Raw genomic sequence first — 20,491 nt, 5'->3', positions numbered from 1 at the left:
TTCAACACTGCTGGTGGAACACGATGAACGCAGAGGCTGACGGTCCATTCAGCTTTTCTTCCAATTTTATGGTCGGTTAGAATAACTTCTTGATGCTAAAATGCTAAATATGGCACTTTTAACCCTTTATTAGCACCCTACGCTAATCAAAACTGTATGTTAAAGTTCCTGACAGCTGTAGGAAGATTTATAGCCTCAGTGAGCTTGTTGGATTGAGCTTTGTTTTGATTTTACAGCCCGTGGATTAATTTCACATGAAAAGTGTGTATGGCGTGCCGTTATGACTTTAGAAGGTGGTAATGTGTAAACTGTACGTGTTTATTAGCACGCTGTGGAGTTCCTCTACCCCCAAGTGGCCAAAAAAGTACATAAAAAAAATAAATATTGCAGCTTAAAACACAGTGGTTACACTACTAAAAGGAAAATCTACTTGTTAAAAGTTGCATTAATTGATTCTGGAGATGTAATAGTCTGTAATCTAAGCCAGATTGATTTGTTCTTTTCATCTATGTTTTGTATTTGTTTGCCTTGTTTCAATATTCTTGTCTTTGCACAAGTCCAGAAAAATAAACCATAAGTGAAATTACCTCACCAGCGCTGGCAGAATCCTGACTTTGTGGAAGACAATGAAGTGTTAATTAACATTTATGCTCATCTTGGAAATGCGCCGGGGACATTTTTGTTGCTGGGTAGCGGATTTTTGATTACAGCAGCCAAAACTGTACAATTATGTGGTTCCACATTGAATCGAGTTAAAAAATCTTTGCCTTACTGTATATTATTACAATAGTTTTTCTCTACTGAAGAAGTATGCTTTACACTTTACAGTAAATAAAATTGCAAATTCAAACCAGAAAAGCTGCAAACAGGAGACTTTTTGTGTAGCTGAACTGATGTTCTGCAATTTGCTGCAATGAGGTTTTGCTGTTGTTCACTTTCATATGTAAGATAACATTATTTTCTATGTAGCAGAACTACATAGGCTGCAGAGATTTGACATAATGCAACATGACAAAAGGGCCAGATTTTTCCAACATAATGGTGATCAGTTTCATTTTCCTCCACACTGTGCAAGACGGTTACTTTTCCGTGAGACGCTTAATAATTTAAGACTTTGGACAGATTTCAGGATTTCGAGACATTTCACTCATCGCTATGTCCTCATTTCTTTCATGAGCTGTTACACCTTTTATATTATATTCTACTGAATGTGAACATAGGAACTAGAAAGCCCTCATACGCTGAAAAACCAAGTGGTTCTGACGAAACAGTCTGCTATTCAAGGTCATTTCACAGCTCTAATAAACCCCATAATTACCCTTCAGGACGTCTAATCCGTTAAACAACATTGATTTGTTGACGTACTATTAAAGCTATTTATTAGAGCGACATGGCGGAGTAGGGGATTTCCACAGTGTAACTGCAGCTCCACCTGTTCACTCACATTCATGGACCAGGAGGAAGACAACATGGAGCACAAGGAAACTATCCAAACACCCTGGAGAGAGGCCACCGTCACGCTCAGAAGTGACAAGTCTAAAGTTCCCAATATTATGTCTCTCCAAACAGTATAATTACTCTGCAAGCTTTAAACAGTCAGTATATCTTTTTAAATGGAATAACTGTCAGCTACTAGATCGTTACTTATCAGCCGTATCTGCAGCTCCATTAGCTGCAGCTTTTTAGCATTTTTAAAGTAACTGTTTCGTTTTTTACAGCCTCCAGCTTTCTGTTCGGTTCGGCCTCACCAACACTTCAACCTCCAGAAACCTCCAGACATAACTTCCCATTATAGTCAGTGTTGCTCTGCACCAGCTGCTGACACATTAGCTTTATCTACTAAAAATGTGATAATATCTCAGTCTTGTCTATATAGCTTGATTGCACTTCCCGAAGTAGCCAAAAATGGTTAGTTAGAGCTGGTTTAAAGCTGATATAATCAATATTTCTATATGAATAACAGGTCGATAACCAAGGCTGCAGCAATCACCTATTTTCATGAGAAGAAAATCAGGTAAGCACGCCGTCCGCTACCTTACAAGCAACAAACAGCCGACAGACAAATTTAGCTACTAGCAGGTTAGCATAGTGGAGCATTCATGAGTTGGTGGAGACTAAAACAGAGCTAAAAAAAAAAAAAATAGGCAAACACTTGTTGGTCTGTGTCTGCTGAGATGCCTGAACAGGAAGTAGCAGCTATTGGCTAATAAGCTACACAACTTCATACAATGGTCATACTTCAACGTTGTGTAATGGACTGACCACACACTCGAGCGCAGGACTCAGAAGAGGACAAAGACTCTACTGGGTAACAAAGATATGGATCGTGACATCACAACATGCTGCAAAACATCCTTAATTACTAGATATTCTGGATATTAAAATTTGGCCCTTTGCCTGATCAGTTGAGGGGAAAAAAAAAGTCATACAGGGCCAGGCTAAAATTAGCAGTGATGTCTTCCTATGTAACAGGAGAGACGCTGGCCTGCTAACATCACAAAAATCTAAGGCCTGGCACATTCCACTGTATAAATAACTAGGCAGAGTCGGTGGACGAGGGGGGCGGTCCAGAGAGACATTTTCAAAGAGGGAGAGAGGTAGAGAGAGAGAGAGAGAGAGAGAGAGAGAGAGAGAGAGAGAGAGAGAGAGAGAAAGGGTTCGGGCAGTATCATTGAGTGATAGGACAGCTGGAGACTACGCACATGGTAAAGCAGTCGAGAGCTGAATCAAACTGAAGGTTAAAATGGAGAGTCAGAGGAAAAACTTCTGAGCTAAGAGCTGGTTCAAAACCCTGAAGGAAGCTGGAGGATTTTGTCGGGTTGGCACTGCATGACCTATATGTTGCGCAGAAGTAAAACGTAGAAATTTGCCACAACACAAAACAGAGGATCCAGGATCGTATATATATCTCTGCCTTTATAATCCTCGCCGACTGCTCTTGTCCAGCTGAAAGTGACAAACCTCCTGTGGTTTGATCTTACATGAAACAGAACTGTGAGAAGCTAGATGACTTCTTGTGTCGCCTGTTCACACGCAACCACCTTCTTTTTTTTTGCAATATCCTCAGTGCAGCATCTTTACTGCTATACTGTATCTCAGGGCTGTGGTGAAATGCCCCTTTCCAGGCTACTTCCCTATTGTACTGCTGTGTTTCCACATCTCGTGCCTCCCCTGATGTGAAGAGTGCAAAACATTACAGAGGTGACGCAGTGATAAATCTGTGGAAACTGGAAAGGACAGATGACGGCCTCTTATCTTCACTCTCTAATCTGTTCATTGATGACAAAGTTAGTCCACATGATTCATAGTAAATTAGAAAAAAATCACATTTTAAAAGAAAAGCTCAATCTCAGAGTTCCTTTTCAGAGAATCACACTAATGCGGAGGCTCGAGCATGTTTTGTTGTCAGCATCTAGTCAGATGGGTTTGTGCCGCTGCATCTTTTATGTGGACTCTGTCCAAACATCCACTATTTATTCAGCAAAAGCAAATGTAATTCACTGTGAAATCTTGCTGCCTACACTAAAAGGAACCCTTGTCATCGCGCTGTCCAGTCTGCAGACATCACCATTCTTTCAGTACCCAAATTTAAGCGAGCACAGTGAAATAAGCAGGTTATGTAAGCGCCCCTGTGCTTTATTCTGCGTCATCACAAAATGCTATCGCTTGCCAGACCTTTACTAATGCTCAACTGATTGAAGGGTATTCAGCGGCGATAAGTCTTGACATCTTGGCGCATGCAAATCCATGCTTACAAATCCTCTCTCAGCAGGAAAAAAGGCAGCAACAAATTGAAGAATGAGTCTCCAGCACACTGTCGTGCCGAGCACTGCAGAACAATGACAAAGTGCTCGAGCTGATATACGAAGGGCATATTTGTAAAGCTGGTAATGTCATTTATCAAAGCAGCCGAGGTGGTCAAAGCACTCAGGTGAGCTGAATTCAGATCAGTGCTGGAGGTCGCTAGATGCATCCAAAGAGCTTTGTTGGATTTCACAGAGAAAAGCTACTTCTGAGCATCCTCAGTCAAGAAACTCAAGAAAAAGAACAATTTGTTTTCAGCGGTTCTGCGCACACGGCAGGAATCAATTCAACTCTCTCTTCATATGCTAATCCCAAAACAGTGATACCCACAACAAACACAAAAATACCTTTTTTCAAATTTGAAGAGCACAACACATGGAAAACATTCAGCTAATGGGCTGAGGGACTTTCAAGAGCATCAGTGTCTTTGTTTGCTAAACATCCTGGGCCTCCTCTGCGCTCCCTCACCTCGCTTCAGAAAAACTTCTTTCAGAAATGATGCACCTTTTTATCCTTTTGCACAAAAGAGATGATGAATTCAATCCAAGTGAATGCCATTTTGGATAAATATCCAAAACGATGACACGAGTTACCAAAAATAGTTCTTAATGACACTGATGTCTTTCTACAGCACCAGCTGATGCTCATCCTTGTTGTCTTCGTGACTCGTTACAGCTGCCTTGGGAAGCAGTTGTTGGAAAACGAAGTCCAAATGAGGCTTTAGCAATAAGGAATCTCTATCTTTATGTGCTATGGTGAAATTAATCAACTTCATGTAATATTTAGCAACACTTTAAATAATTCTAGTTTATTCTAATTGTATGTAGCAAAGAAAAATTTGAATGGCATTGAATGTATTTAAAGGGAAAAAGGACAAAAGAGAATATTTGGCTTTGGATGTAAAAACAACACTGTTCATTGGTGTAAATATGGTATTTTCTCTCTTTTCTTTTCTTTTTTTGGGGGCTGTGACAAGTAATTAAACAACAACTGGGGAAGTAAAAAAAAAAAAAATCTAAATATAATCAGTGCCAAACAAAGACAATAACAATTTAGCCCTATAACCACCTGAATGAAATGATAGAATGATTGTATTTTTTGTCCTGGTTAAGATTTCAGTTTGCTCACTGTGTGTTGAATTAAAAGAAACAGGAAGTAAAACCGGCTCATATTTCTAGGTATTCTTGCTAGTCAGGCGGTTGGGCCTCTTGAATGACTTTGGCTTGCTGGGTAATTTCCAAGGAAGTTAAAACCTCATAATAACAGTCAGCATGACAATAGCATGACAATGATTTCACTGCTATTTTTAAAAAGTTCAAGTAGTTCAGGTTTATGAATAGTTTGATTTAAATCTCACGCTTTAGTTGTTCCTTATATTATTTGTTTATATGCCACATGAATGCTGAGAAATAAACTTGTAAGTGTGATGTTTTATATGTATTCATGAGTTTTACCTTCACCAAGATCCAACACAGCCAGAACAGCGCTGCTCCGGGCCTCTCCCAGGTGGTTGTTGGCGATGCAGGTGTAGAGGCCAGCATCACTGGGTTTGCAATCCCTAATCCAGAGTCCTCCGTACTCCTGGTTCTCCATGTTGAGGAGGTCATCATTGTGGTACCAGTATAAAGAAGGCTGGGGATCTCCTGCCACAGTTACTTTGAGACGGATGTCACAGCCGGTCCCCACAGCAGCGTTCCTCATTTTGCGGATAAATACAGGTGGTGTTTGGGTGGGGTAACCGGGTCCTCGAGGGTCCGGGACGGCTTGCTCAGGGCTCGCTTTGGACCGCTTTGGGGGGATGATGGGGCTCGGGGGTGCCATTGCTTCATCTGCCCCTTTTTTAAGAGTCATTTGCACCTCGGCCTTTCTCATGATTGAGCTGATCTGGTAGATACTTCAATGGATTCTGTAACTGTGTAAGTGGATTGTAGCTATAACTAACTAACTAACTAACTAACTAACTAACTAACTAATTAACTAACACTAGGCCCTTTCTAGATCAAAATCCAGCAGGGGCATTAAGAGTTTAATGTCAAGAAGATTCTCACATTTTGAATTTAACATAGTCTACAACTTTAATTCATTTGGAAGTTCAAATGAAAATACTTTTCTGCCATGGGTTCATTCTCCTCAAAGTGCTGTTCTCTGATCTTAGTTGTTGTCCAAAGAAGAAAAGAAGAAATAGTTGATTACCAGGTAATTATGCAGATAGAGATAGCTGCCACCCTCCTGCCCAGAGGTATTTTTAGGGCAAGACCCACTGGATCATGTTGCATTAACAGCTCCCTTGACTTGTCTCTTGGAAGTGACGGCCTTGCTTTTCCTCCTCCTTTTTCCTGATGACTTTTTCAGCCTCTTGTAACCATTTCCCCAATAGCTCGCAACTTCTCCGCAGAACAAGGTGTGTACGTCTTCAGTGAGTTTTCCTCTTTATTCCCAGCGGCCTCGAGATCAGTCTTGGCTTTTCTTTTTGAATGCAAGCATCCAGTCCTGTCCAGCAAGTTGCACAGTGTCCCCCCCCCTCCCACTCTTGTCCCATGAGCTAAATCACCCCACTCATGATTCTCCCCCTACCTCTGCCAGTCAGTCCGGAGGGGGAAATGGCAGTCAGAGACCAGAAAGTCCTACAATGACAGCTGCATGGTGATCCATCTGCCCACTTACCACCAGGCTCCCGCCCCCCTCGTCATTTTTAGCCAACCTGAGGTCAGTAGCACATGTGAGATGGTGCAACACTTGGCACTGAGGAGGGCGTGGTCTGTATGGGACAGATATTCAATTTGTAGGTCAAATGTAGCGGCTGACGTGGGTTTCCCAGTTGTGTTGAGGTGGTCAAATATCATGAAAAGATAATACTATCATTGCATTAACATTGCGAACTAGCAGCTGTGGCCCCATAAAGGATATTTTAAGTGTTTGCTATATTTACCGACAAAGTTGAGGCGATCTCGTAGATGGCATACAGGATGTATGATGAAGTACATTCACTGGAAATCGGTGATTAAGTGATAAAACACCTGAAAAAGGAAAGGAAAAAAGTTACAATGAGGTATGCTATCCTACTATCAGTGCCTTAATAAATGGTAAGAAATGTATATAATTCTAGCATATTGGCACAAATATGACAACACCATTAATTCAAATCACCTGTCATAGCTCAACAATTTAAAGTGCAACTACAGCTAAATGGCTGCTTACTATATACGCCACAGATTCTCAACAAATGATTTAAGTGCCTAACATGAGCTAACCTTACTTGAAACGAGTAAAACAAGTCCAACATTTGGTAACTGATTTAATGTTGTGAATATAAACTCTTGCTACACACACAGTGCTTATATGTTGCTAACAGTTAAGCTAGCTGTAGCAACACATTCTCTACAAATTAGCTAGCTTGGTGTCTACTGTTAGCTGAAGCTGCTTTAAGAAGTGTTAAGTTAAACATGCAGGACTTGAATGATGGGGTTTAACGTTGTGAAATAATGCTTGAAAGAAGAGCACATAACTTCTCAAGAAATGCAATGTTGTAAGAAACAATTTACAGGGTAAAAACTAAGCAGCTGGGTATTTGAAAAGGATTTTGTAGTCTACTAACATGAGCTAACTTATCAGAAGCAAAAAACTCAAACTCAAAGCTCAAACACAACTTTATAATATCATAATGTGAACTTTCTGTGTTGCTACACACAACTTGCATGTTGTTTCTTATAGTTAACGCAAGCTGTAACATACGATTATAACGTCCTTAGTTACAACACATTCTCAACAAATTAGCTAGCTGCCTATCGTTAGACACGCTGGCCTGAAACAATAGTAAGTCCAACTCGTGGGACCTGAATGATGTAGTTTAATGCTTTAAATAAGACTTACCTTTGAAGAAAAGCGCATAAGTTATAAGTCTACTAGCTATCTGCCATTAGCAGATCCAAGGAAGTGACAAACACAATATCCAGTTGTCAGATCCAGTAGCCTACTTTGAGCTAACGTTAGCCTCTACAGTAAATATCAATGTTACCGCAAAGTTGTTTTATTTAATCCTCTAAACTATTTAAATGTAATGGTGAGTTGATTACCTAAGAGCACAAAAGTCTTTTCATCGTAAGCACCATTAATCTGACATGACAACATGTGTTAGCTCTTGTTTTGTGTGACGCATTAAAACCTCAATCAACCATGAAAACACTGATTTAATGTTGCAATCTAATCTTTCGCTAACATTTTCGTCTTCTGCTTTTAACATAGGCAGCTGTGTCTGTCAGCCGCACTTCCCAGAAATCAATTTACAACACTTTTTTAAAGCCTTTTTCTTTCTTAACAGTGGCAGAAAACCTCCTGACCTCCAATGATTTCTGTATTGTTGCTTCTGCACTCATAACTTCTATTTCAAGCTGCTGTGGATGTAAAAAAAAAAAAAAAGAAAAGAAAAAGAAAACCCTTGCTGGATGAGTCAGAGGGAAGTCCTGTCCTCTATCAGCTGTTTATGGTAAATTTAGAAGCATTGGTGACATATTAAGTTACTCAGCTGGGTTTTATTGATCGGAGACAAAGGGCAGTGTATGTCTAAATAAAACTTTATTGACAATTGAAACTTTACACAATGCAAACTGTTTGGACCGTGGATATCATCCTGCTGTCTTTAGCTAAATACACATACAACTCAAACAAACAGTCTTATAGATATTACAGTACATAAAACACAAAAATAACACTGAGTTAAACGGTTCTGCACAGGTAACTTCTTTACATTTGCCAGATATTTTACCATCAAATGCTGAATTGTCTCAACTCAAAGTCCAGTTGTTGCATTCACACCAAGGTGTTCATCAGCGGATGTTTTGTCTTGGTGTTGTGACACAGTACTGATGTGTTGAAATACAGGGGTGTAGCAAGCTTTTCAAAAGTGCAGGGGATGGATGTGGGGGGGGGGTTTACATGTCAGGATTTGGTTATTATAGACAGATTCAATATTTATCTGTCATTTATCCTCACAGTAACAGCTTTACATACATTGGCAGCTGTAAACACATAAAAACATTATAATAATCCATCCTGTGGTTTGGTGCTGACCTGTATACTAATCATATAAGGAGTAGTTAACGTTTATAAAACTGTGCAAAACTGCGGAAAAACTGCAGAAAAAGTGTGGGTGTTGAACCCTCCCACCAGGAAAAGTGTGGGTGTTTTAACACCCACACTTTTCCTGGGTGCGACGCCCCTGCTGAAATACACACACACATGACCTTGAAACTTGGCAAACATGTTTTTCTCAGTTTCCCATCAAAACTTCACTTCTGAAGAAAGAGGGGGGACTTAAGGGGAATGACTAAAGATGTTTACAGCTTATTTAAAAAAGCAGCATGACCTCGATGTACACTGGATCCAAAACAAAGATAAATAATAAGAAAAAAATAGACAAAGGCAGGAAAACTTATTTACAGAAGTAGCAAAAATAAATTGTTTTTTATTTGTTGAGTTAAAAAAAAAGTTTTAAAAAAAAGAAAAAATACAAGCTGTTATAACAAAAAAAGTATCAAAACTACTCATTTATATGCCAACACTTGAGCTCATGGAGTAAATACACTGATGTGATGGATTCAGAGTGTCTCTTCGGCGTCCTCACATAAATGTGGAAGTGATTTCTGACGACAGCGAAGACCTGCTGCTCCTCGACACCGATGTTCTCTCCATGACGCCCATCTTCCACAAAAACTGGAACAGCCTCCTTCTGAACTTCTCCCCTACGAAAGCGTACAGCACCGGGTTGACGCAGCTGTGCAGCAGGCCCAGACTCTGGGTGGCAAACATGGCCCGGTCCACCGCCATCCTCGCCGGGCACTGATACGGCACTATCTTTGACCTGAAAAATGTGTCTGTCATCACTGCGATGTGGTATGGCGTCCAGCAAAGCAGGAAGGCGACAACAACGAACACAATCACCCTCATGGCTCGTTGCCGCTGAAACCCCCCGCGGATACGAAGCAGCCGCCGGATGGTTACTCCATAGCAGGGCAGCATGATGGCCAAGGGGATAAGAAAACCCAAACTGTGGCGAAGAATCCTGGTGGCCAGCCGCCATTCGTCGGCCTCGCTGGGATCGTACTGTTCGTCGCACACCAACTGGCTGGTGGTTTGAGAAGGTTGTGAGGAATTAAAAAACCCCGGCAGAGACAGAAGTGCTCCAACAACCCAGACGCCGGAGCAAACTCCCCAGCTGACCGCCTGTCGGTTAGCCTTACGTGCCTCCATAGCTCTCACAATCACCATGTAGCGATCCATACTGATGCAAGTCAGGAAGAGGATGCTGGAGTAGAAGCTCAGCTCTTGGAGGATGGTGACAATTTTGCACATGGCGTCTCCGAACACCCAGCCCTTCGTAACGGAGGTGGCCCAGAACGGGAGGGTGACGGCCAGCAGGAGGTCCGCGACTGCCAGGTTGAGGAGGTAGAGGTCGGAGGGAGTCAGCGCCTGCTTGCTGAGGCCAATCACCAGCCCAACTATGAGATTTCCAGGAATCGCCAACAGAAAGATGAGGACGTAAAAGATGCAGACAACGATCATCACTGCGTCTGGGATGTCGAAGGGGCTGCAGGGCTGCGTGGCCGGGTTGACGATGAAGTCGGAGTCATTGTAATTATAAGACAAGTTTAGCTCGTCGTAGATGGAGCCGAAGTCTAAGGCAAGAGCAGATGAGTTTGGATCTGAGGACCGCAAGTGAAACAACATTTTAATCATACAAAACACAACTAACATAAACCTGTTAACATAGCAGGGTGTCTGCAGGTCTCAGAAGCTTAGATTTAATGCTTTTTATTGCCTTTTTTGGTTCAGTCCTCTTTTTCTCATGCAGGTACTGACAGCACAGCCCGGCTCAGCAGTTTGTCTGTGAAACTAAATTATATAATCAACTCGAAATTTGTGCAGAGATTACTGACGGACCTGTGGCACACTACTTTCAAGCAGCTCATAACAAAAGCATGCTCAGACTTGCCAGCAGCGTCTCTTGTGACCCCTCAGTCGTTTTAAACCGGCGATCGGCAATTCAGAGCTCGTTTCAACATTTCAACATCCTGAAGGATAATTTTATACCCTACTTGACTGTTGCTGAACCAAAATCAGTGTGCTGCTAGATCTGGATCCGGGGATATTATGTGATATGTACGTCTATGAATATGTGTCACATGTGTAGCTGTATGTCTAACCTGCGTGTGAACTTCTTAAATGTAACTGCCTGAGGATGTCAAATGAAGTTCAGTATAAAGTGATAAAAGAGTGTTTCGTATATAATATCAGCTTGTATCATGTGGAGGTGTGAAGACAAGTAGTAAACTGTAAATGTAGGATTTATGTAGGTGTATAGTTCTTAGATTTGATTAATCCACATTTTGTATTTAGTACAAAAGTATGTCAGCGAGCAAAAAATGCAGTGTGAGGTTCAGGCTAAGATCTGTAAAATCAGAAATATGGACTTAGAAGAGCTTAAATGATAGATAGATGAAATTAGATTTAATTTCAGACCTCACAAATTAAAATGTAAGACTGTTTAAGACATATAACGTTGAATTTAATAACTTTTAAGACTATTCAAGGACCTGCAGACACCCTGTTAACAGATGAATACAGCAGGCTTCACATACAAAGGTTGTCACAGCATGTCTGTCAACATCTTTATAGAAAAGCACAAACTAACGTGATGCACAGTGTTGTCAACATATTCTGGAATAAATAACATGAAACAAAAGAACTCTTTTTTTTTTGTTTTGACTGTGTTTTAACTAACCGGAGCTAAAATAAAAAATACATTTTACATATACTTTCCATCAGAAATTTTAAATCTGTCTCATTCATTGTTTATATGTACTGATTAAATGTCAATCAATATAAATAATTTTCTAATCCAACTTATTCTTCTAAGGATGAAAGTACTCACCGGTCATTGTGGTCTCTTCTCTGCAGGAGGCAATGAGTATGTCACAGACTGACAAGGAGGCATCTATGTATCTGTCTTCACCCCTCCCATCACCCTGACAGCAGCGCCCACCTTCCTGTTTGCCGTCATGGACACATACTTTGATTTGCTCTCCAAATTAAAAAAAGGGAAGATATGCTTTCAAACACAATTAAATATATATCACACCTTTAAAAAAAAAGTGCTTCAGCTCATCAGTTTCATGTTTCTGTGGATGTTGTACACTCAAATCTGATTCAGTTTACTGAGAGATATGTTGAATTATTGTATTCTTTGTTTTCTTTTTCTTCATCTACGCTCTTCGCCACGTTTAGATGAATGCGCCTTTTCGGTAAAATGTTTCGAAAAGCTTCTCTTTAGACGTTTGACGTTTTTTTAACTTGCAGCATTTCTTTTCTATTTATGTCGCAGGGTTTGTTGATATATCAGAGTATTTTTCAGAAGTCACTGTGTTGTTATTCCTACACCATGTGGCTTCCCCATCAACAAACCCATGTCACATCGTCTGAATCATTGGTGTCATGAGATATGCTGTCACACTGTGTGCAAGAGAAAGAAAGAGAAACTAGTTCCTTTGAGGTTTCTGTTTTCAAATTAAACACGGGATAAATACTCACGATATTCTACACGCATCTTGTTTATTTGATGCCCTTGTTTATGCTGTAAGACATTTATATTTCACGAAATGTACAATATGTAAGAAAAAATTGGGTTATTTGTTAATTTAAGGAACAGAAACCACAACAACTGATGGTGCTATAGTTATAGACACTCATACATCTGGGCTGATATCAACCTGCAGAGAAATTAAAAAAATGCCCTCAGCCACATGATGCGACTGGGGCTGCTGTTTGACCGCTGCTGAGAGGAAGTTCTCAGCTCATGACATGCATCTGTGTTGACACATGAGCGACTAGCATCACATTTCCTGCCGCACTTCTCATGTGTTTCAACTTCCAGTGTCACAAGTGCTGCAATTTTTTTTTTTTTTTATCATGAGTGGAATTACAACAACATGTTTTGTACATACAGGTTTAAGCCCGTGGGAGTTGGAGAAAAAAAAAAAAAAAGAGAAAAATAGACATGAGTTTTTGTAAGATCCGGACAGAGACTCAGCTCAAGTTTTACATTTCATGTAGCTCGAGGGCAGATAAAACCTAACAGATGGCTCAGTTTCTAGTCCACCATCTTGGCCACTTTCATCTCTCCTTGGAGAAGAAAAAAAGTGACACTTACATGCGCAAACAACAGAGAGTTGTTATTTCGTCCAACAGATTCCTTTGTATAACGTAAAATGTGGACTTGTGGATTAATCTCTTAGAATGCATCAAAAGTGAAATGGTTAACGTGAACATCCGGAGACCACTTGTGTTCAGGTGCTTGGTGCAACAAAGGATGTTAGGAAACATGGGGGTTGTTGTATGCAATGCATTGCTTCAAAATGGAATACTTCATGTGAGGGCTTTCAGTTTATAACAGAATAAACATCTTCATTACACTGAGAGGAAGGAAGTTAAATCGTTAAAAAAAAAAGTTCCCCCAGCTCTGCTTAACTGTGATTTCACCACAACCTGCTTTAGAAACAAAAGGGGTCAAAAAGACAAGCTACTCAAATGTATCACATGTTGGAGTATTTTCTACAGTATCAAATGTAGTTTATGCTTGTAGGCACTAGATGGTGCTGTAGAATTCAAACGTGAGGTTCTGAGTGAAGCTTATTTTATATCTATTAGTGAAAACATGGAGCTCTTGCTAAATGGCAGGTTTAGTGGTCATTTGGAGGGTTTCCAGAAGCCTTTATACAGTTCTTGTGTAGGGGTATTGACTATGATACTGGTGAAAAACCATGTGAGTCAACAGAAAATATTTGAATTCCGCCCCAGTGCCCAAACAAACTCTTCTTTCAGGAACCTTGCACATTAGCAGTAAATGTATCTACTGTCGTCATATCGCTTTGAAAGGGAGTTTTAAACCGCTTAACGGGCAGTATGAGCAACTCAACATATTTTAGTGATATTGAACTTGTGTTCAACTGTCAAACAGACTACAGAAAAACAAAAGGTGGCAGCAGAATTACTGTAAAATTTATTCGGTGAACCGTTCTGTCAGTATTTAAGTGGTCCCACCTCGATCAAGGTACAATTGATGGCAAACAAGAAAAGGAAAAAAAAAAAAAAAAACATGTATGAAAAAAACAGTTTAATATCAACCTACCTACCATTAAAAATTCAAAACTAACACCTTTCCTGTCACAGAGTCACTTCGGATACAGTTTGGTTAGGAGGGAGAATGCCCCTCATGAAGAATGTCGCTTTGTGCATTCAGTCCAAGAAGTCATTTACACCAACTTAAGGCCTTTTCCACTAAAAAGAGCAGAAACTGATTTCCTGATTTAAATGACAGGCAACCTTGCCCAGACATAAATTAAGAGAAGAAAGTGCATCAAGTGTTCAAGTAGGGTGTATAGTCTGAAAGAACAAAATAGGAGAAGGGGGGGGTTGGGACAGTGTGTCAGGGGAGGTAACACTGGCACAGGACTGGCAATTTGCAGTGAGATTTCCAGGACAAGGGTGTGGACTGAGAAGGCGGACCACGACTCCAGGCTCGACTGTATAAGAAGTCCCGCTAGTGCATCGAGTGGTAGATCACAATCACACTGTGCTGCTTACTGAAAGCGCTACTACCCATGACAAACGACACATTTCACAATGTTAGCCTGTATAAAAAAAGATGCAAGTAGTCCCTAACTGAATTAATTATTTTGAGAACTGATAGAGGCTGTGATGCGGAAGGGGGCAAAATGTTTGTCTTTTTAAAAAAGGAGGCGGGGGGGAAAAGTGGGGAGGTCCATCGTCTTCCCACATGATCCCCTGGAACCCCCAATTTCATCTTTTGGCACGCCGTGGGTCCCTGCCGTTGCTAATGGTAACTGAAGACTTTGCGGTCGTTGGGGGTCCTGCAACAGCAGCTTGAGACGCTCCATTTCCAGGTGTCCGACCGTTGGGTCGCCCCATGCCCCCGAACGAAGCGTCGCGGGCTGCACCAGGTGGCGGGTTGTTGTTGTTATTGTTGGCAAATGGCGGCATGGAACCATTACCTGTTGGTTGAAGAATACAAGTCAATCTTCAGAGATAAACAAAGGCACCTTAAAGACATGTAATCCCATAAGGCACATAAGGCACTTTGACATGTCAGAGTATGAAATGGTAACGGTGAATAATAAAATTAATACATTTTGTTTCAGGGTCCTGGCATTGTGCACGCTGGCTCCCTGTCATGACTTACCAGGGCACTTTAAAAGAACAGAACCACTGTTAATGTTATTGATTTTCCCACTATGGCAAGTTAATATGTCTGCTGTGAGAAAGGCTTATTGAGCATCCTACTCAACACACACACACACACACACATTAAGAATAAACATTGAAAAATAACTGAATAGAAGAAGGCACAATACTACCTTTGTCATATTCTCAAATCAGATTTATAGAGTAAACAATGATTTTTACTGGTTAATTTTTCATTATTTTACTACTTTTCACTGTAGTACTTACAACAATCTGGCCATTCTGTACTGACAACATCAATGTGTACCACTCTACAGAACATACACATTTCTGACTGGATAAAAGGAATTTATACTGACCTGGTGGGGCAGATGTACCTGAATTCTGATTGGGTGGAGAGTTTCCCCTCTGATTCTGGTCTGGTTTGCCCTGTTATGGGAAGAGAATGTCATCTTTAACACCCAAAAACCACTTTTGTTTGGCTGGACTGACTCTGGATATAAATATGTTAAATTATTAAGTTACAATTCTTATACAGGCCATCAAACAGAGGTATGTTTTTCAAAAAAAGGTTTGGAAAGGTTATTATTTAGACTTATTTTTGAGAATATTCTGATCCCAGTGTTATTTTGCATTTGCAAAACACTCCCATTACTATATAAAGTTGGGAGTGGGTGTATGGACACTCACAGACTTGTTTTGCTGGTTCCCTTGGTTTAGCAGCTCTGGGTTTGGTTCACTGAAGTTGGGCACTTCTGAATACACCATGCAGAACCTGCGGAGGGGAAAATGTTGACATAACATTTAAACCTCAGAAATGATGTGTTTGGTCAGGACAGTTTCAAACATGGAGGCTTCTGTTTCTCTTGTTAAAGAATTGGAATTAAAGGTGCCCTTTTCCATGACTAAATAAACAAACTGACCAAAAAAGTACAACACAGATTCATATGTTGTACATTGATTATATTTGGCAGACCCTGAGACCTTTCTAGCTTCAAACAGTGTTCTGGGGCTTATTTTCCTCTGACACAATTTGTTTAATCAGTTATGGAAAGAGTTTAAATACTTCAATTTAAGACTACATAGTGCCCCTTTAAAGATTATATATGCCAAGGTATTTAGGGAAAATATAAACAGCTCATAATTTGATTGCTTTTGAGTTATAAAACATTCACAATGTGCTCATGATATAATAAAGTTGTGCATGAGGGTTCTTCAACTAGATTTTTTTTCCCCCAGCAGACCTGTTGCTCAAATCTATACAAAAATCTTGTATGGTTACACATGAAAAGGGGAACTGACAGATTTCTATAGAGGGAAAGGACTTCCCAAAGCGTAAATATATTTGTGTCTGGCCACTCACTCTCCAATCTTCTGCAAGTCTCCTCCTCTTCCAGTGTATAAGGTCAGGCAGCCTTTCCATATGGATGCATACCTAAAAAATAAAATAGGCAAAAGAGGCATATGTTTAAAAAAAAAAATTTAAGTGAGCACATTCTGTTGGTGTCATCAGTTTCCAGGCAGTCCTACCCTCTGGTCAGCTTGATGATGTCCCCTGGCTGGATGAGGCTGCCCAGCTCGTCCCAAACAGAGATGGCAATGCTCCCGCTCTTGTCTGCCACCTTGCATGAGCGGACCTCATGACCGTCTTTCGTTTTGGTTACTCGACCTAATTGAGGAAGAGCAAATATAAGTTACACATAAAAAAGGGTCGACGTGGTCAAATCAAAGCGGCATTTGTCGGTAAATGTTACTGTCATTATGCTCCGTTTTCTGCTGGCCCCTTTAAGACAAACAGACACGAGTTGATGGTGTGGAGACAGAGTCACAGGCTAACTACTTACCTATTTCCAAAACGATGAATACAATATTCAAATTTTTCGAGCCAGGCTTCACATCCTTTAGCAAGAACAAGGCCTCGTTTGTGGGGTTTGCCATTGTTTGTCGCGATGAGGAATACCCACTGGACGCCACTTTCCTGTCACCCACACTCATTAGAAGGCTGTGCGGGCTTGTCGATACTTTCTAATGGGGGGGCTACGACGTTAGCCTTAGCTTAGCTAACTAGCTAGCCTGTTAGCCGAATGCTAATTAAACCCCACGTCCAAACACTGTAACGTTAACGTTATAATAACCGTTTATAGACGAAAGGCTCAGCTCCTTAGTGACAACCACCAAGTCATATTCCACAAACACGGTGACACAGAATACACAGTTGGGAAAAGAACGGTTAACGTCTCTCCTCAAAGCAGCAAACACATTAGCAGTGTGGCTAAATGTGCTAGCACGATAGGTTAGCTTTGCCCAGCGTTAGCTAGCTCGTACTATAAGCTAGCTACCTTCTTTCAATTTCAGGATAAGAGTCTCTGTGCATCTTTCTTTTTCACGATTGTCACCATAATGGCAGCCTCAGTCTTCACATAACGTAGTGTGGCATACTAATGGTTAGCATGTAACGTAGCCACTGAACGATGTAGCTCTGCGGATAGGCAAAATATCCAGATCAGATAAAATAGTATTAATAGGCTGACAGATCCAGAATCGCGAGTCAAATCTGAGATGGGTTGTTTTTTTTTGTTTTAGCAGGGACCGCTCCACTGGCTGCAAGTTACACCAGAGCTGGAGCAATTATCTGTGATGCGAACTAGTTTAACAGTTAGCTTATCTCACACGACCATTAAACGTCAGACAACTCCTTTTCACCTTAATATTTTCAAATCCCGCATTTCCTTTGTATGTCTCGTTTTGACTAAAAATGAACTGTTAGCTTTGCTAGCGCGCAGTCTGGTCAGATGCTTTGTTGGAGGTCTAGTGTGTCTATTATCCAACTATGGCCCCTGAAACGTTGCAGTTGTTCGAAAAGCCTTGTGTTAAGTGTCCTGGTTGTTTATGCCTAAACAATACTAAAGCCCAAAAACGCTATTTAAAATCTGCACCAAGCTGTTGACTACACGGTTCCCCCCTGCTTCAACAATGCCCCAAAAACTACGTCAGCTAGTACTGCCGGTCGTATTTATCTAACTCGGTCAGTTCCATTATTCTAAACAGAGAAGGGGTCACACATTGCTAGCAACTTCTTTTTGTGTGTTCTTTTACAATCGAGTCGACAGATACTGACAATTAGCAGGCTTCTGTTTCTACATACGGTGCAGTAACACATGTAAGTTCACAACGTGATGACCTGTTAACAGAGAAAGAAGAAAGAAATAGTTGGTTTGTACCAACCAACCGACTTCCATTCACAAACAACGCGAGAATAAGACGACATATGAGAGAGTATAGCGTGTGAAAGATGAAACTATAAGGCGAGGGTTGTTTTTTTTTTTGCACATTAATTCTCGTTATTCATTAATTTAATGTCATCGCGGCTAATTGTTACTTTAATTATTAAACATAATGTGTGACTGTGTTGACTAAAGATGAGTTTGAGATCAAAATGCGTCCAAATAGTAAGTGCACAGAAGTTACTCGGCGTTGTAAAACATGTCACAGCGATATATTAACGTTAGCTGTGAGACCACTGGCTTCTGGTTAGCTGTGGTTGCTAATGCATGTGTGGGAAATAAATGGAAAAACGTCACGAACAGGATTCGAACCTGTGCGGGGAAACCCCATTGGATTTCGAGTCCAACGCCTTAACCTCTCGGCCACCGTGACGATACCTACCTGATAGCTACCCAGGAGCCATTTTGTTAACGACAACAATATGGTTACATGACACTTGTGCAGACAGCAATTTTCGAGAATGATACAAACATGTTATTTGGCTCACTAATTTTAGCTGACTGTGCCATCGATAATGGCGGTTAGTGATGCACGCCGGAAGAAGCACAGGGTGTTGGCGCGAGTCTGGACATTGGAGGGAGACAAACTCCGTCTAAACATCCCGGCTCACCCACGGAAGTTGGGAGGAAAATCCCTCATCGGAGCTGACAGGTTACTTTCGTCTATTACGTTAACTTCTCTGGTAACTTGAGAAATGGAACATGTACGTTACTAGAAAATCGTCGACACAGTTTCATGATGTTACCTCATCGTTTCACGGTGACTGGATGTGGAACAAATTTACTTGGTTTGCTCTTGTAACGTGACGTGGTTTGACACGACGGTTCCTGCTCATCTGGTTAACCCGACTGTATTCTCCCTCTTGAGGACATTTTCTTGTGTTGTTGTCTTTTCAAATTTCTATTGGTTCAATTTGATGTGATTTGTGGTGCTCATATAGTAAAAGAGTGGTGTAGACTGTGGTCCTAAAACCTGCAAATGACTTGAAGTCTGAGTTTTTTCAATTGGTCTCTGGTTAAATGCCTGAAATAAGGTGTGTGGCTGCCACAGCTAGAGATATTTACACTTTTTGTTCTACAACATAAAATACATCATCAAATGTCCCACAATTGAATCATAAAACGCTACGTGTCTTAATAATGGTGGTTGCTAACAAGTGTTGTCAGGGACATTCAACGTCATGGCAATGAACACGGAGACTCATCTACTCTTCTAACTCTAACTTTACAACTTATACTGATTGACTTATAATAAAACATGTATGGTATTTGTGTAGTAAGATGTTATTGGTATTGACGTTAAAGCAATTTGACCCTAATATAGTCTGTTAATAGCCTAACAATAGCTTTTTACTTTTACTCAAATACAAAAGTGGTGTTCATCCGTGAAGATTATCTTGCTTAACAAAATGTGTAAGTATCATCAAGTCGTGTTTGTCACAGAGCTTATTTTCAGTGATATTCTGAAATCCAATTCATAAATCTCAGAGGCTTTTTGTCGAGGGAACCAGGGCGATGCCAACTTCCGGGTCGGCATGCAAAAATACGTCATCCCCACACCACTCTATGACAAATCAAATAAAAACTGTCCTATTTTTTCTGAGTTCTCCACATAGTGGAAATAGCTGTCATCAGGACTTTTTCTTCTGTTCAAAGTAGTTCTAATATAAATTTTAGTGTGTTCTGATACCTCGAAACATCGGTAAATAACACTACAACTCTTTGGATGTTAGTGCTCAGGTAAATAATGAAAAAGATAATTTAGTAATTTGGATCGTGATATTTTATTTGATCCCAAAGTCTTATCTTGATTTAATATACAGCAGTCTGACACTCTCACTCCCTACTGTGCAAATAAGGGCAGAGTCACTTGAACCACTCCCTTCAGTGAGATTAATCCTCTTCTACCGTATCACCTACACTTAGGTTCACCAGATTACACCGCTATGACCTACAGTTATTTCCAAACTCACAGTGGCCTCAGCAACAGCAAGCTTAACTACATGTTTCCTGGAGTCACAGGGATCAGAACATGAGTGACGCACAGAACGTTACAGCCTACTGTTACTGTTAATTAATATTAAATGACATAAACTGACGTGACATTAAACTTGACCTGAAGGACAGCAAATAAAAGGCCACACACACTA

At 40.6% G+C, this 20,491-nt stretch overlaps 3 protein-coding genes and 1 non-coding gene across 4 annotated transcripts in view; all 4 read right to left on the bottom strand.

The window, feature by feature from the left end:
- The window catches only part of spegb (striated muscle enriched protein kinase b), a 37,679-nt gene extending 32,003 nt beyond the window's left edge, over nt 1-5,676 (bottom strand). Inside the window, exon 1 of the mRNA XM_030428477.1 lies at nt 5,259-5,676. Coding sequence (XP_030284337.1) covers nt 5,259-5,676 — 418 coding nt within the window. The remainder of the gene's footprint in view (nt 1-5,258) is intronic.
- Nucleotides 5,677-8,359: 2,683 nt separating this feature from the next.
- LOC115588102 (C-X-C chemokine receptor type 2-like) lies at nt 8,360-11,830 on the bottom strand. The gene is made up of 2 exons (XM_030428479.1): nt 11,732-11,830; nt 8,360-10,502 (listed from the first exon to the last, which is right to left on the bottom strand). The coding sequence occupies exons 1-2, from the start codon at nt 11,736-11,738 to the stop codon at nt 9,421-9,423; spliced, it is 1,089 nt and encodes a 362-aa protein (XP_030284339.1). The 5' UTR covers nt 11,739-11,830; the 3' UTR covers nt 8,360-9,420.
- A 2,002-nt stretch (nt 11,831-13,832) lies between these two features.
- On the bottom strand, nt 13,833-18,060 carry nabp1a (nucleic acid binding protein 1a). Its single transcript, XM_030428359.1, has 6 exons — nt 16,902-18,060; nt 16,588-16,726; nt 16,421-16,492; nt 15,748-15,832; nt 15,417-15,486; nt 13,833-14,867 (listed from the first exon to the last, which is right to left on the bottom strand). Exons 1-6 carry the CDS (start codon nt 17,050-17,052, stop codon nt 14,656-14,658), a joined length of 729 nt encoding a protein of 242 aa, XP_030284219.1. The 5' UTR covers nt 17,053-18,060; the 3' UTR covers nt 13,833-14,655.
- Nucleotides 18,061-18,632: 572 nt separating this feature from the next.
- On the bottom strand, nt 18,633-18,714 carry trnas-cga (transfer RNA serine (anticodon CGA)). Its single transcript has one exon. It is a non-coding gene; the product is annotated as a tRNA-Ser (tRNA).
- Between the last annotated feature and the right edge of the window lie 1,777 nt (nt 18,715-20,491).

This window comes from Sparus aurata, chromosome 9, assembly GCF_900880675.1.
Source record: "Sparus aurata chromosome 9, fSpaAur1.1, whole genome shotgun sequence".
NCBI classification, from domain to species: domain Eukaryota; kingdom Metazoa; phylum Chordata; class Actinopteri; order Spariformes; family Sparidae; genus Sparus; species Sparus aurata.
Note: the sequence above shows the minus strand (reverse complement) of the source record. Positions and strands in the feature narration are given on the sequence as shown.

What these genes read in the sequence shown, in the direction of transcription:
- nabp1a (XM_030428359.1), bottom strand. Translation starts at nt 17,052, where the DNA reads ATGAGTGTGGGTGACAGGAAAGTGGCGTCCAGTGGGTATTCCTCATCG. An exon ending in ATCATCAAGCTGACCAGAGG is followed by an intron (nt 16,493 to 16,587) that starts GTAGGACTGCCT and finishes TTTATTTTTTAG; the next exon opens with GTATGCATCCATATGGAAAG. An exon ending in AGGTACATCTGCCCCACCAG is followed by an intron (nt 14,868 to 15,416) that starts GTCAGTATAAAT and finishes TTCAACCAACAG; the next exon opens with GTAATGGTTCCATGCCGCCA.